General features: G+C 40.8%; 3 protein-coding genes and 1 pseudogene across 6 annotated transcripts in view; 1 reads left to right on the top strand and 3 right to left on the bottom strand.

Annotated features, from left to right (window-relative positions):
- Positions 1–14,732, top strand: part of LOC110065348 (coiled-coil domain-containing protein 150-like) — a 53,386-nt gene that overhangs the window by 3,020 nt on the left and 35,634 nt on the right. For 2 of the 3 annotated variants that reach the window (XM_089282049.1, XM_089282048.1), the window contains exons 3-13: positions 82–125; positions 417–509; positions 926–1,158; positions 2,174–2,258; positions 2,490–2,582; positions 3,176–3,244; positions 3,895–3,987; positions 4,099–4,182; positions 4,672–4,722; positions 5,141–5,197; positions 5,388–5,450. In XM_089282049.1, the coding sequence (XP_089138175.1) occupies positions 82–125; positions 417–509; positions 926–1,158; positions 2,174–2,258; positions 2,490–2,582; positions 3,176–3,244; positions 3,895–3,987; positions 4,099–4,182; positions 4,672–4,722; positions 5,141–5,197; positions 5,388–5,450 (965 nt within the window). The remainder of the gene's footprint in view (positions 1–81; positions 126–416; positions 510–925; positions 1,159–2,173; positions 2,259–2,489; positions 2,583–3,175; positions 3,245–3,894; positions 3,988–4,098; positions 4,183–4,671; positions 4,723–5,140; positions 5,198–5,387; positions 5,451–14,732) is intronic. The other variant, XM_089282050.1, reaches the window with a different exon arrangement.
- LOC110065402 (BTB/POZ domain-containing protein 6-like) lies at positions 4,845–8,025 on the bottom strand. 2 transcript variants are annotated; one of them, XM_089282053.1, is made up of 2 exons: positions 7,055–8,025; positions 4,845–5,041 (listed from the first exon to the last, which is right to left on the bottom strand). In XM_089282053.1, exons 1-2 carry the CDS (start codon positions 7,933–7,935, stop codon positions 5,005–5,007), a joined length of 918 nt encoding a protein of 305 aa, XP_089138179.1. In that variant the 5' UTR covers positions 7,936–8,025; the 3' UTR covers positions 4,845–5,004. The 2 variants fall into 2 exon arrangements, with proteins under 2 accessions (XP_089138179.1, XP_089138178.1); XM_089282052.1 differs by lacking the exon at positions 4,845–5,041 and having other exon boundaries at positions 5,094–8,025.
- On the bottom strand, positions 8,887–10,509 carry LOC149116110 (BTB/POZ domain-containing protein 6-like). The gene has a single exon (XM_089282047.1). The coding sequence runs from the start codon at positions 10,255–10,257 to the stop codon at positions 8,992–8,994; it is 1,266 nt and encodes a 421-aa protein (XP_089138173.1). The 5' UTR covers positions 10,258–10,509; the 3' UTR covers positions 8,887–8,991.
- On the bottom strand, positions 13,038–14,616 carry LOC110060000 (BTB/POZ domain-containing protein 6 pseudogene; annotated as a pseudogene).

Here is a 14,732-nt window from a genome sequence, read left to right as displayed (position 1 = left end):
AATTTTGAGTGAAATGGCAGCTTCTGATATGTTCTTTGCCAGTGGTGAAGTGTAACCAATGTTTCCAACTTATTTTAACAGTGAACTCCGATTCTCAATTAGCTACACTAACAGTGGAAAGAAAGGTGTGTTTTCTGTTACTCTAATTACATTATGTAACGTTACTGTTAGTTTCAAGTGCAGGAAAATTGTACATATCAAAATGGCATTTTATACCAGTTTCTTAATTGAGAGCAATCAATTGAAAATAGTGCTATTAGTTATTATTTTTGATCACAATTTATCTGTTAGTAAGTTTTATTGCCAAGTAATGTCTATGCAACTCATTATTAACAATATTGAAAATGAGATTAAACTATTTTTTAATACCCAAATCCAGTAATATTTACAATAAGTACAAAATTGAATATTCACAGGCCCTGGATGCAGATATTACAAGATTCAAGAAAGAAAACAGAGAACTTAGACAACAATTTGAACTGCTAAGAAAAAATCATGAAGACCTCAAGGTAAGCATTCATTCATGCATGCAATGAGCAATGATAATTTTTTTTTCCAAAAAAGAGACAGTTGCATGGTACTCTTTTTACCCAATAATAAAATGTTTGTAATCTTTTTTCTTGTGGTTTGTTTTTTGCATCAAAGTCATGTCATTGTTCTTTGTGTTCCTGTTCAGGAACAGGCTAAGTCAGTCTGGAGGGTGGAGAATTCAATGTCTTGAAAACCAAGTGAATATTATTTGATTAATAGATTGAATGAGAGAGTGTCAATTGAAAGTTCTCGATTTAATTTAGGGACGACAGTGTGACATATTATGCTATAATTAGTGTTTGAGATGCTAGGCAGGTCCTTCCACCAACAATAACAGTAAACCACATCAATAGCGAGATCTGATGGACATTATTACTCATGATTGGAATTTCAGCTCGCACATGACAAAGTTCTTGCAGAACACTACAAAACCAGTGATACCTTAAAGACGACAACTGCTGACAACAGAGTGTTGATTTCACAGCATAAGAATGCTCTGCAACGAGAACGAGAGCAATGGAATAACCGCATGGCTGAACAGGAGAGAGAGCTGGAAAAGTACAGGAATGAGATGGTGCTGGAGGTGGCAAGGGAAAAGGACAAACAACAATATCTAGAAAATGAAAAGTACTGATTAGTCTATTTCATTAATTACAATCTATCATTACCAGCGGGAATCCTATATGAAAAGGTTGGGGATGCTTGTCAAAAATTTCAATTAAGCCCCTAAAGGAGAGTAGTCTGGACGTTGCTCGAGCTTTATTTGACCCCTAATAAGACGCCACTTAAGACGGAATAGGCTTGATTACCAGGGACTGTTCAGGAAAGGAGCTCACGCTAGTAGACCAAACTCAAGAGACCGGCAGAAATCAAGGCTTAAAACAGAAATAAGAGTGTTTTTTATTATTATTTTTTTTCTTTGAGTGCAACCTGGAGGATACTTTGACCGCTTAAAATAGACTGAGGTGTTTTTCCATCAGCACCCTAAGAGAGACCAGAATTGCTGATTTATACCCCTAAGCGAGACGACAAGCATCCCCAAAGCTTTTCATATGGGAGTCCCCCCCTGGAGTGTTATTGCAGCTTGAACTTGTCATAAAGTGTAACCATGTTAATATTATATTTTATATTTTAATCAAGCTTTTAAAATAGAGAAAATGTGGATGGTGCACTTTTGAGTTAGTCTGCAGTGCAGGCGTATTTTGGGTGCGCGAGTGCACATTTTCGTATTAGGCTGTCATCTTAGATTTGGTCACTGTGGAGGACTGGGGTGAGGAAACATTTGCCAAGAGAGTAGGCGTTAGGTGATTGACTGTTGCTTCAGGTTGTAAATGTTTGAACATAGGCCACCTCCAATACAAGACATTCTCAGAGGCCTTTCCAATGTGGAAAGAACTGAGCTCATGAAGAGAGATCTCCTCGTCAGTGTCATTACAGAGAGGCTAACTTTGAATTTCAGATCAGCTCTCAACATTAACATAATGCTGCAGTCATAATGTTAGGTTAATGTTCCATATCTGCTCTTCAATGCTCCCTGCATTTCATATAAATTATCTTTAAGAGCTCTCCCCTGATTTTTAGTTTATGACATCTCTGATTCATGCATAAACATTGTCAGTTAACTTACATTTGTTTTCCCTAGATCTGTTTTAAGAGAAGACATTAGCAAGCTACACAAGCAGTTGCTGGATGAAAGAGGCAAAACTGAGAAACTGAGACAGGAATTTGTATGTTACAATATAATATTAATATTTTAATCGGCAGACTTACATGGCTTTTTAGTTTCATTTGATGATTTGTTTTTTAGAATGAGGAAAGCATTTCATCATGTTGATCACAAGTCACTGTTAGTAAAATAGCGGGTTCTTGTGGATTTTGGGCTTTAAAGTGTTCATCTTTTTCAAATGCTGTCTCTGTTGTAAGAGCTTTGATTTGAATGTGTGCTTGTCTCTTCTTAGGACCGAGAGGTTTTCAGTCTTCAAGCCAAGATAGATGAGATGACGAGGGAGAGAGAACATTTGTCCAAAGAAAAAGATCACATAATGAATGAGGTACTGTAGCTGCACTGTTAGGTTTTTAAAACATTCACTTTCTTATATGTTAAGAGTACAAAGAGATTGGTTTGTTAAGAATGATCTCAAGTACATGAATGTAATTTAACTGTTTGAATAAAAAAGTGACTCTAGTGCAGCAGCAATCTTGTCATTCATTTAATATTTAACTTGTCTAAACCTTCAGTAAATTTATTTCATAGAATTAAATGCACAACATTTTCAACGCAAAAATTAGCGATATTAATAAATGACATTTTGACATCATCAGATGTCATTTAATTAACATAGTTTCCTAACAGTCACTTTTTCTTGTTTTCTTGCCGACGTTAATTTTGCCACCATATGCGCATAATTGTAGATCTATTTGTAATGCAAAAACTAACCTACACGTTTACTTGACAATGACATGTGACGATGTCGAAACATTGTTTTTAATTTCACTAATTTTTGTGTTGAAAATATTCCCTCAAGCCTTACTTATTCGATCTCTAAATATACATTGTACAATCAACGAATAGATTAGCCATTCTAGACATTGGTATATTTTGCAGTCTGAGCTCTCAACTTGCCATAATATGTACATTTTGCAGGTGAACCAGGCTGTGAGTGATTTTTCAAATGAAAGGGATAAAGTTGTTGGACAGCTGAGAGAAGCAGAGGTAGCATCTTCTATCAATGGTCTATTTGCATTTTATTATGAGATTTTTCATACTGTAGGTATACAAAATGCCTTCCTTTCCCATCCCATTCCATTCCATCCAACTCACCTTCATCTTGCCTTGTCAAAAACCCTTTACCAAATAACAGTTTTAGAAAAACTCCCACACAGATACTTCCAGACAGTTTTGAGTTAGGTCCCAAGGTTGTCTGTTTGTGAGCTCAAGGCTTCACCATATTTAATTATCATTTCGTATTCAGGTTTACCCATATTCCATGCTTTCCCATTCTATAGCTGCAATAACATTTAACCCTATACAATCTCATCACATCCCACATATTGAACATGGTATCGAATATCAACCATACTACTAGCCCGATCATATACAACATGGTAAAGTAGGGGAATGATGTATGGTCCTGATTCATGCACGAAATTCTTGGCATAGTTGTATTGCCTGTACATGGATATTTGCCAAAATGATGAATCCCAAAGAACTCCCTTACAACTTTGATTACAGTTGTCAATCCTCACATTGTAAAGCAGAAAAATTGCATTTGATTTAGTGTTAGTCATATTCAGTAACCGTATTAAGGCACAAACTCACAACGTCTTTGCTTGTGTTTAAATTAGAATATTATATTTTGTCAGGGAGAGATCAAAGGTCTTGAAGAATCAAAGAAGTTGCTTGAAGAAGAAAACCAAAAACTTTGGGAAAGAATTTGTACACTGGAGGACAAACAGGTTTTGTTTATTGTATACCCTAACGTGCAGTGAAAATTCGATTAAGTTAGAGTTCAGCTCTGATAAGGCAACTAAAAAGGAAGTTTCTCTACGACAACCTTCTTTTTCCAGGTCAGTCAAGGCCAAATTGAAGAATCAATGAAAGGCATGATGGAATCAAAGAACAGACTTGCTTTTGAGAAAGGAAGCTTACAGGTAAATTTTGTTGTACAAAACTTCTCAACTAAATCAAAACAAGGTCATCAAGTCTAGTTTAGTACAGGCTACTCTCGTCTTGCGGATTCCCCGCTATTACGGATTCCCCGCTATTACGGATTCCCCGCTATTACGGATATCCCGCTTTTACGGACACCCCACTATTACAGACATCCCGCTATTACGGACACCCCGCTTTTGAATACAGAAGCTACATCCCTGGCCGAAACCACTAAGAAATGTGTAGAAGCAATTTCGGACGCTATTTCGGACTACAGTTATTACGGAATTGCGGACACTTCATGTGGTCCCACACTAATATTTTTATTGTTCTTTTCTTGTTACAACGGAAAAAATTGGGCGTATTGAACGATATAATTATTCTGCAGTCTTGGAATTTTCACTATTTCGTAAACTAGATTGATCCACATTATATGATGATGTTTATATTAACACTCACTGGTTGTTTTGTTTGCTTTTTTGAATTAGTCCAAGGTTGAACATCTTCAACAAGAGCTGAATTCATTAGGGCCAATAAAGGTATAATTAACCTCAGTGTTAAATTTGTTTCACTGGTGCCTTGTGTTTACTGCAGTGCTACGGCATCCCAACTATTTACGGTGTTGATGTGTCCCTGGATATCTATGTTCTTTCTTGCTCGGTTTAATTGCTTCTCAACTCAATGATTTCTGGAGACAAAAGTAGGGGGTACTCGCTATGCCAGAGACAGACTGTGACCCTTTTCCATCTTTTTGTTGGGTTCCCAGAACTTCTCGACCAATCAGTGAACAAGCCCGTGTACGTGCATCTATCATCACGTGGCTACTTTGACGTCTCCGCCTCCAGGCCAACTTGGTTTCTGATTGGCCGAACAGATGTGATTTAATCAACGTAAAAGATGTACAAAAATATCAACAATTTTTTTGGTTTATTTATAACTGTGATAATTACATTGCAGATAGAGGCTGAGCAACTTAGAAAGATTAACAACAACTTACAAAATCAACAAAGCAAGGTACTCTATTGGCTGTTTCATTGTAACTAGTGGCGTAGGCTCTATTCTACAGCTCTTGTTGCATTGGTATTAGTTCATGTTCTTAGAAGACGTACTTCGTTTCTTCGTTAGCTGCCAAAATGTCTAACATCAAAATTTCCTTCCGGTGTCTCACAACAATTTTTCTGCAATTTAATGTCTCTCTCGTTAGAATTTGGTTGAACTGCAGTCATGTAAGACCACGATCAAGAAGCTGGAATCACAAATCAGAGAGGTAAACAATTATTTATTTTCCGAATGTACATGTCGTTTAGGCAGCGTCCACAATACGCCGGAGAAATTTGAAAACGCAGCTTTATTTCTACGGTTGGGCCTACCGTCCACACTAATCCGTCACGAAATCGGAGCTTTTCGAAAAACGCTCTTCAAACCGGAGGAATTTGAAAACGCAGCTTTATTTCTACAGCTAGGCCCACCGTCCACACTAATCCGTCACGAAATCGGAGCTTTTCGAAAAACGCTCTTCAAACCGGAGGAATTTGAAAACGCAGCTTTATTTCTACAGCTAGGCCCACCGTCCACACTAATCCGTCACGAAATCGGAGCTTTTCGAAAAACGCTCTTCAAACCGGAGGAATTTGAAAACGCAGCTTTATTTCTACAGCTAGGCCCACCGTCCACACTAATCTGTCACGAAATCGGAGCTTTTCGAAAAACGCTCTTCAAACCGGAGGAATTTGAAAACGCTGGCTTGTCATTTTGTGTGGGCGGAAAAACATTTTGAAAACGGAACTTTTCGAAAACGATGACATACTGATAATCACGTGATTTCCGTGACCAGTTTTCCTCAAACCGTAATCCAAAATGATCGGTGATGGTTGCGTTTTAAAATTCCCCCGGCGTAGTGTGGACGGAAAACATTTGATGCGTTTTCAGAGTGAAAACGCCGTTCTCAAATTCCTTCGGCTTAGTGTGGACGGGGACATACAGAACAGCCTACGAGCAGGCTTTCTGCTAGGGAGATCTGGCTCTCATTTTCGAAAAATTTCTCAATTAATAGATATGAAAACTAATAACACATAGTAACATTATGTACATATTATATATAAGCTACAAAAGAACAGTTAAACAATAAGGCTTAGAAGAAGGTGAGCAGAGGCAGCAGCGGCTGTAGAGGACAGAGTAGCTTGGAGGCAAAGATCCTCGGTCGATGCCGTAATTGGTAACCAGGCTTTCGGAATGGACGATACCATACCTGCTCTTGTTTAGGCCTGGACTAGGTCGAAACTGGTTATAATTTAGTGATAGACTAATAAGCACTCGCCAAATGCTTATGAGTAATACAAACCCGGGTTAGATTTTCAGCTCACACATTACACTCAGTTGAATAACTGGGAATTTCAAATATGAAAACTTGGAAATGTGATATATATTTAGCACACAGTGAATACTAATTCAGGAAACTGCCCTTCTGAAACACTCGTATCTGATCCAGCCTTGTTCGTAAAGAGAAACGTCACACCAGCATGTTCCACACGAGGCGAGCCACATTGTCCATGCCAGGACGGTGGTCCACTGATGGAAGCTTCCAAAGAATACTGGATCCCCGCTTGTAAAGCAACTGGAGGCTCAAACGCGATATCAAACCCTGGATAGTCCCCTCTCTCACTTTTCCCAAATTCAGACGTAAACATGCCTGTTTTTGTTGCCAGAGTAACATCATTGGAATCAGTTACCGTTAGTGTCACTGAATATTCATTGTATTCACTTCCAAATAGACGCACTGCATGCAATTTAATCGTTTTGTCAACCGAGACCACTATTGAATTGCTCCAGCCTCTAGGATAATTCCATCCTATATAGTGTATTGATACAAACCTGCTCATTCGTTGAAGAGAACCACGTCTTGTGGCCTCAGAAAACCCCATCGGAAACTTCAACACAGAGCTAAAATACTTCATCAAGTCGAATGACTCTTTCTTTGTTAGTATATCACAGTCGAGGACAACATCGGCGAATTCCTGCTGTTCCATCACAGGGAAACGAATTGCCTTAACGATCCGTTCCCCAAGGATCCTTCTTTTCACAGAACCTTCTGCTGCAAGGCCTTGCTTTTCACATTCTTTTGTAGCCCAGCAATCGACAGCTTTGAATAATTCTACTTCTCTGACATTCAACGAATCTCTATCGACCAATTCTTCTAGCACTGATTTCTCGATTGTGACGAAACCATCCGATTTCACAGCTTCGTCTGTCTCCTTATCGATCACTTCCCAGCAATGACTCTCCAGATCGCTCTCTTCGTATTTGTGTGCGTCTGGCAACACATAGAACACGTTTGACGCATCCAAGTTTTCTCGAAGGAACTTCGAGCATTTGTCAGCGAGGTAAGGAAGCATGTATTTCTTGGCCAAATACAACACTTGCATGACATTGTCTGCGTTCAACTTCACCTCATCGCTGTACACGAAGCGAAACAACTCCAACAGGCTTTTATGATCGCAGTCAGAGATATCGATTGAATCTTTCTTCTCGGCGAATTCGCCGTAAAACATGGCATAAAATACAGGGCTACTGATCGCCAACAGTAACTTGTGAGCTGGAATCTTCTTCATGCTTTCACTTCCGCCTTCAGAGCCTCTGACGACAAATTTCACATCGCTCAAGAGCTCATTGTTAAACATGAACTGACATCTTTCTCTGATTGTACATCTAATGGCTGCATTCCAGTAATCTTTACTGGCCACATCAAGAGACATGCTTGAGCTGTTAAGTTTGAGTTTGATAAAACTTCAATCGATTCTCTGCTGAGATGAAACTTTCGTTCACGGCGGTGACATGCTAACGTCACGCTTATCAAAGAGCCCGGATCGCGGGCTCAATTTCGTATCCAAGTCCCCTCCTCGCCCCATTTGACCGAGGGAATGCGAAGCCCAGTTGGGAAAGATATTTTTCGGATAGGAATTGTGAAAAGCTCTGTTTGTTAATTTGCTTTTCTTTTTTCTTAGTTTCACTGCATTCCGGCTCTCCAATTATGAGAGAGTTTTGATCAAGCTAGGTTAAGAGTTTCCCTCCTAATGTGTTAAAAAGACGCGAAAGCTCCGATGCTCTAAATTTAGCCTAATTAAAGAGGTCATAGGCTCCTACTCAGTTTTCCCGTTTGGCCGTGAACGCCAGAGATAATTTCTGATATGTTATTGTCATTATTGTTTCACGACCAATCAGATGCGAGATGAAGCCGCAAAAGAAATGAGTTGTCGTCTATATCGTCCATATTTATTCTTTGCTTGTACAAATAATCCAAACCTTTTAGGCTGTTGTGGTTTGCCGGTTACCTTATGCAGAACAGCCTACTAGTAGGCTTTCTGCTTGGGAGATTTCGAAAAAATTCTAGCGATGGCCTGTGATTTTCAGCAGTTATTGAAAACTATCGTACAAGAATGAAGGAGGAAAAACAGGAGAGAGACGGAGAGAACAGGAGAACAGTGGAAAGCAAGCTTAATGCGAAAGCACGAAGAATCTGAGAAGAGGCAGCATCGGAGGACACAATAACCTGGAGGCAGAGAGCCTACGCTGAATTTCCTTTCGTTTAACGGTCGATGCCATAATTTGTAACCAAGTTATCCGGAATGGACAATGCCATACCTGCTCTAGTTTAGGTCTGGACAGGGTCAATTAGTGTTAGACTAATATACGCACTTACCAAATGCTTACAAGTAATACAAACCGAATTATATTTTCAGTTCACACATTACACTCGATTGAATAACAGGGAATTACAAATAAGAACGTGAACATGGAAATGCGACTCATGTTTAGTTCACAGAAAATACAAACTCAGGAAATTGCCCTCTTGAAACAGTTTCGTGCCATCCTACTGCTCCAGGTGTGTTCGCACAGAAAAACGTTACTCCAGCATGTTTCACACGAGGCGAGCCAAACTCTCCATACCATGACTGTGGTCCACGGATTGAAGCTTCCAAAGAATACCGGATGCCCGCTTGTAAAGTAATTGGAGGCTCAAACGCGATATCAAAGCCTTGATAGTCCCCTCTCTCACTTTGCACAAGTTTAGACATAAACATGCCTGTGTTGGTTGCCAGAGCAACACCATTGGAATCACTTACCCTAAGTGTCACTGAATATTCATTGTTTTCACTTCCAAATAGACGCACTGCATGCAATTTAATTGTTTTGTCAACCGAGACCACTATTGCATTTCTCCCGCCTACAAAATAATGCCATCCTCTACGTTTTATTGATCCAAGCCGGCTCATTTTGAATCGTTGAAGAGAACCAGGTCTTGTGGCCTCAGAAAACCCCGTCGGAAACTTCAACACAGAACTGAAGTACTTCACCAAGTCGAATGATTCTTTCTGTGTTAGGATATCACAGTCGAGGACAACATCGGCGAATTCCTGCAGTTCCATCACGGGGAAACGAATTGCCTTAACGATCCGTTCACCAAGGATCCTTCTTTTCACAGAACCTTCTGCTGCAAGGCCTTGCTTTTCACATTCTTTTGTAGCCCAGCAATCGACAGCTTTGAATAATTCCAATTCTTTGACATTCAACGAATCTCTCTCGACCAATTCTTCTAGCACTGATTTCTCGATCGTGACGAAACCATCCGATTTCACAGCTTCGTCTGTCTTCTTATCGATCACTTCCCAGCAATAATTCTCCAGATCTTTCTCTTCGTATTTCTGAACGTCTGGCAACACATGGAACACGTTTGACGCATCCAAGTTTTCTCGAAGGAACTCCGAGCATTTGTCAGCGAGGGAAGGAAGCATGTATTTCTCGGCCAAATACAACACTTGCATGACATTGTCTGCGTTCAACTTCACCTGATCGCTGTACAAGAAGCGAAACAACTCCAACAGGCTTTTATAATCGCAGTCAGAGACATCAATTGAATCCTTCTTTTCAGCCAATTCACCGTAAAACATGGCATAAAATACAGGGCTACTGATCGCCAACAAGAACTTGTGAGCTGGAATCTTCTTGATGCTTTCACTTCCGCCTTGAGAGTCTCGGAGGACAAATTTCACATCGCTCAAGAGCTCGTTCTTAAACATGAACTGGCATCTTTCTCTGATTGTACATCTAGTGGTTGCACTCCAATAATCTTCACTGGCCACATCGAGAGATATGCTTGGGCTGTTAAGTTTGAGTTTGATAAAACTTTAATTGATTCTCTGCTGAGATGAAACTTTCGTTCACGACGGTGTCACGCTAACGTCACGCTTATCAAAGAGCCCGAATCGCGGGCTCAATTTCGTATCCAAGTTCCCCCCTTCGCCCCATTTGACCGAGCGAATGCGAAGCCCAGTTGGGAAAGATATTTTTCGGATAGGAATTGTGAAAAGTTCTGTTTGTTAATTTGCTTTTCTTTTTTCTTAGTTTTACTACATTCCGGCTCTCCAGTTATGACAGAGTTTTGATCAAGGTAGGTTTAGAATATCCCTCCTAATGTGTTAAAAAGGCACGAAAGCTCCGATGCTCTAAATTTAACCTAATTAAAGGGGTCATAGCCTCCTGCTCAGTTTCCCCGTTTAACCGTGAACGCCAGATATAATTTTTGATATGTTATTGTCTTTGTTGTTTTACGACTAATCAGATGCGAGATGAAGCCGCAAAAGAAATCAGCTGTCGTCGATATCGTCCATATTTATTCTTTGCTTATACAAATAACCCAAACCTTTGAGGCTGTTGTGGTTTGCCGGTTACCTTTTGCGGTTACCTTATGGAGAAGAGCCTACGAGTAGGCTTTTTGCTTGGGAGATTTCGAAAAAATTCTAGCGATGGCCTGTGATTTTCAGCAATTATTGAAAACTATCGTGTAAGAATGAAGGAGGAAGAACAGGAGAGAGAGGGAGAGAACAGGAGAACAGTGGAAAGGAAGCTTAATGAGAAAGCACGAAGAAGCTAAGCAGAGGCAGCATCAGAGGACACAGTAACCCGGAGGTAGAGAGCCTACGCTGATTTCCCTTTCGTAAACAGTTGATCCCATAATTGGTAACCAAGCTTTCGGAATGGAGAGTGCCATACCTGCTCTAGTTTAGCCCTGGACAAAGTCATTTGGTGTTAGACTAACATAAGCACTTAGGGCCAAGTCGCACTAGAGGACAAAACTGTTTACTTATGTCAAAAATCCGTCATTACAATGAAAAACCAAGTGCGACCGGTTTGTTCCCCAAGGGACAAAATTTGGTCGCGGACGGACAAACTTCAAAGATGCCGTCGACTACCTCTGGAGCACGCCAAATTGAGACAAATCTTGGAAAACAAAAGCGAGGGTGTTTTGATTCGGAAATGATTTGACAGGTGATATGTAGCAAAGTCTCTATGCGATAGACTTCGCGGTAAAATTAATCACGTTCTCATTTCGCAACAACATGAATCCCGGCGCCGGCGACCAATTTTTTCCGTGCGAATTTCCACAATATCCACCAGGATGGATCTATCCTTTGCCAGGCCCTTACATGTTTAACGATCGAGGAAATCCCAGCCGATCTCCTCCAATCACAAGCACTGACTCGTTGCCAGAGTCCCTTCAGTTCCGTGAAGACAGCTCAATGCCGGCATCAACCCCAACTTCTTCGCGCCGTACATCTTCGTCAGCCGAGAACAAGAATGCTCAGGATAGATAAGGTAAAGAGGAGGAAAAGCTATTAGTTCAACTGTGGGCTGAAAAGCACGATCAGTCAGAAAGTCGAGAGTCAAGGAAAACATGGGCTTGGATCGCCGAGAAGATTTCGAAAACGCTCGGAACCAACAAGACGGCCGACAAATGCATTCGGAAAATGAAGTATATCATAGAACGATACAAGAATGCAGAAGATTGGAACAATCTCACAGCATGGCGTGGTGTTTGTTCACAGATTTTGTTCTCAAGTGCGACTGTAGCTTTCCGGACAAATTTTTTGTCACTGGCCGATTTCAAGTCAGATTTGTCCAGAACAAATGTGAAATTGCCCTCCAGTGCGACTTGGCCCTTACCAAATGCCTACAAGTAATACAAAGGAAATTATATTTTCATAAGTCCCCCTTCGCCCCATTTGAGCGAGCGAATGCGAAGCCCAGTTGGAAAAGACACTTTTCGGATAGGAATTGTGAAAAGGTCTGTTTGTTAACTTTTTTTTTTTTTCTTAGTTTCGCTACATTCCGGCTCTCCATTTACGAGAGATTTTTTGTTCAAGCTAGGTTTAGAGTTTCCCTCCTAATGTGTTTAAAAGGCACGAAAGCTCCGATGCTCTAAATTTAACCTAATTAAAGAGGTCATAGGCTCCTACTCAGTTTTCCCGTTTGACCGTGAACGCCAGAGATAATTTCTGATATGTTATTGTCTTTGTTGTTTCACGACCAATCAGATGCGAGATGAAGCCGCAAAAGAAATGAGTTGTCGTCTATATCGTCCATATTTATTCTTTGCTTGTACAAATAATCCAAACCTTTTAGGCTGTTGTGGTTTGCCGGTTACCTTATGCAGAACAGCCTACTAGTAGGCTTTCTGCTTGGGAGATTTCGAAAAAATTCTAGCGATGGCCTGTGATTTTCAGCAGTTATTGAAAACTATCGTATAAGAATGAAGGAGGAAAAACAGGCGAGAGACGGAGAGAACAGGAGAACAGTGGAAAGCATGCTTAATGAGAGAGCACGAAGAAGCTGAGAAGAGGCAGCATCAGAGGAAACAGTAACCTGGAGGCAGAGAGCCTACGCTGAATTTCCTTTCGTTTAACGGTCGATGCCATAATTTGTAACCAAGTTATCCGGAATGGACAATGCCATGCCTGTTCTAGTTTAGGTCTGGACAGGGTCAATTAGTGTTAGACTAATATACGCACTTACCAAATGCTTACAAGTAATACAAACCGAATTATATTTTCAGTTCACACATTACACTCGATTGAATAACAGGGAATTACAAATAAGAACGTGAACATGGAAATGCGACTCATGTTTAGTTCACAGAAAATACAAACTCAGGAAATTGCCCTCTTGAAACAGTTTCGTGCCATCCTACTGCTCCAGGTGTGTTCGCACAGAAAAACGTTACTCCAGCATGTTTCACACGAGGCGAGCCAAACTCTCCATACCATGACTGTGGTCCACGGATTGAAGCTTCCAAAGAATACCGGATGCCCGCTTGTAAAGTAATTGGAGGCTCAAACGCGATATCAAAGCCTTGATAGTCCCCTCTCTCACTTTGCACAAGTTTAGACATAAACATGCCTGTGTTGGTTGCCAGAGCAACACCATTGGAATCACTTACCCTAAGTGTCACTGAATATTCATTGTTTTCACTTCCAAATAGACGCACTGCATGCAATTTAATTGTTTTGTCAACCGAGACCACTATTGCATTTCTCCCGCCTACAAAATAATGTCATCCTCTACGTTTTATTGATCCAAGCCGGCTCATTTTGAATCGTTGAAGAGAACCAGGTCTTGTGGCCTCAGAAAACCCCGTCGGAAACTTCAACACAGAACTGAAGTACTTCACCAAGTCGAATGACTCTTTCTGTGTTAGGATATCACAGTCGAGGACAACATCGGCGAATTCCTGCAGTTCCATCACAGGGAAACGAATTGCCTTGACGATCCGTTCACCAAGGATCCTTCTTTTCACAGAACCTTCTGCTGCAAGGCCTTGCTTTTCACATTCTTTTGTAGTCCAGCAATCGACAGCTTTGAATAATTCCACTTCTCTGACTTTCAACGATTCTCTCTCGACCAATTCTTCTAGCATTGATTTCTCGATTGTGACGAAACCATCCGATTTCACAGCTTGGTCTGTCTCCGTATCGATCACTTCCCAGCAGTGATTTTCCAGATCTTTCTCTTCGTATCTCTGTGCGTGTGGTAACACATAGAACACGTTTGACGCATCCAAGTTTTCTCGAAGGAACTCTGTGCACTTGTCAGCGAGGGAAGGAAGCATGTATTTCTTGGCCAAATACAACACTTGCATGACATTGTCTGCGTTCAACTTCACCTGATCGCTGTACACGAAGCGAAACAACTCCAACAGGCTTTTATGATCGCAGTCAGAGATATTGATTGAATCTTTCTTCTCGGCCAATTCGCCGTAAAACATGGCATAAAATACAGGGCTACTGATCGCCAACAAGAACTTGTGAGCTGGAATCTTCTTCTTACTTTCACTTCCGCCTTGAGAGTCTCGGAGGACAAATTTCACATCGCTCAAGAGCTCGTTGTTAAACATGAACTGGCATCTTTCTTTGATTGTACATCTAGTGGTTGCACTCCAATAATCTTGACTGGCCACGTTGAGAGACATGCTTGGGCTGTTAAGTTTGAGTTTGATAAAACTTCAATCGATTCTCTGCCAAGATTCCTCCGAAAAATAAAGCTTTCGTTTACGAGGGTGTCACGCTAACGTGACGCTTATCAAAGAGCCCGAATCGCGGGCTCCATTTCGTATTCAAGTCCCCCTTCGCTCCCTTCGCCCCATTTGACCGAGCGAGTGCGAAGCCCTTTTTTCTTAATTTCACTACATTCCGGCACTCCAGTTATGAGAGTTTTTTTG

Source organism: Orbicella faveolata, unplaced genomic scaffold (assembly GCF_042242905.1).
Source record: "Orbicella faveolata isolate gen_17 unplaced genomic scaffold, um_ofav_v1 contig_12, whole genome shotgun sequence".
Lineage (NCBI taxonomy): Eukaryota > Metazoa > Cnidaria > Anthozoa > Scleractinia > Merulinidae > Orbicella > Orbicella faveolata.
The sequence above is the reverse complement of the archived record's forward strand: the minus strand, read 5'-3'. Positions and strand labels throughout refer to the sequence as shown.

Coding starts and splice junctions, on each gene's coding strand:
- LOC110065402 (XM_089282052.1), bottom strand. CDS start 7,935: ATGTCTCTTGATGTGGCCAGTAAAGATTACTGGAATGCAGCCATTAGA.
- LOC149116110 (XM_089282047.1), bottom strand. CDS start 10,257: ATGTTTAAGAACGAGCTCTTGAGCGATGTGAAATTTGTCCTCCGAGAC.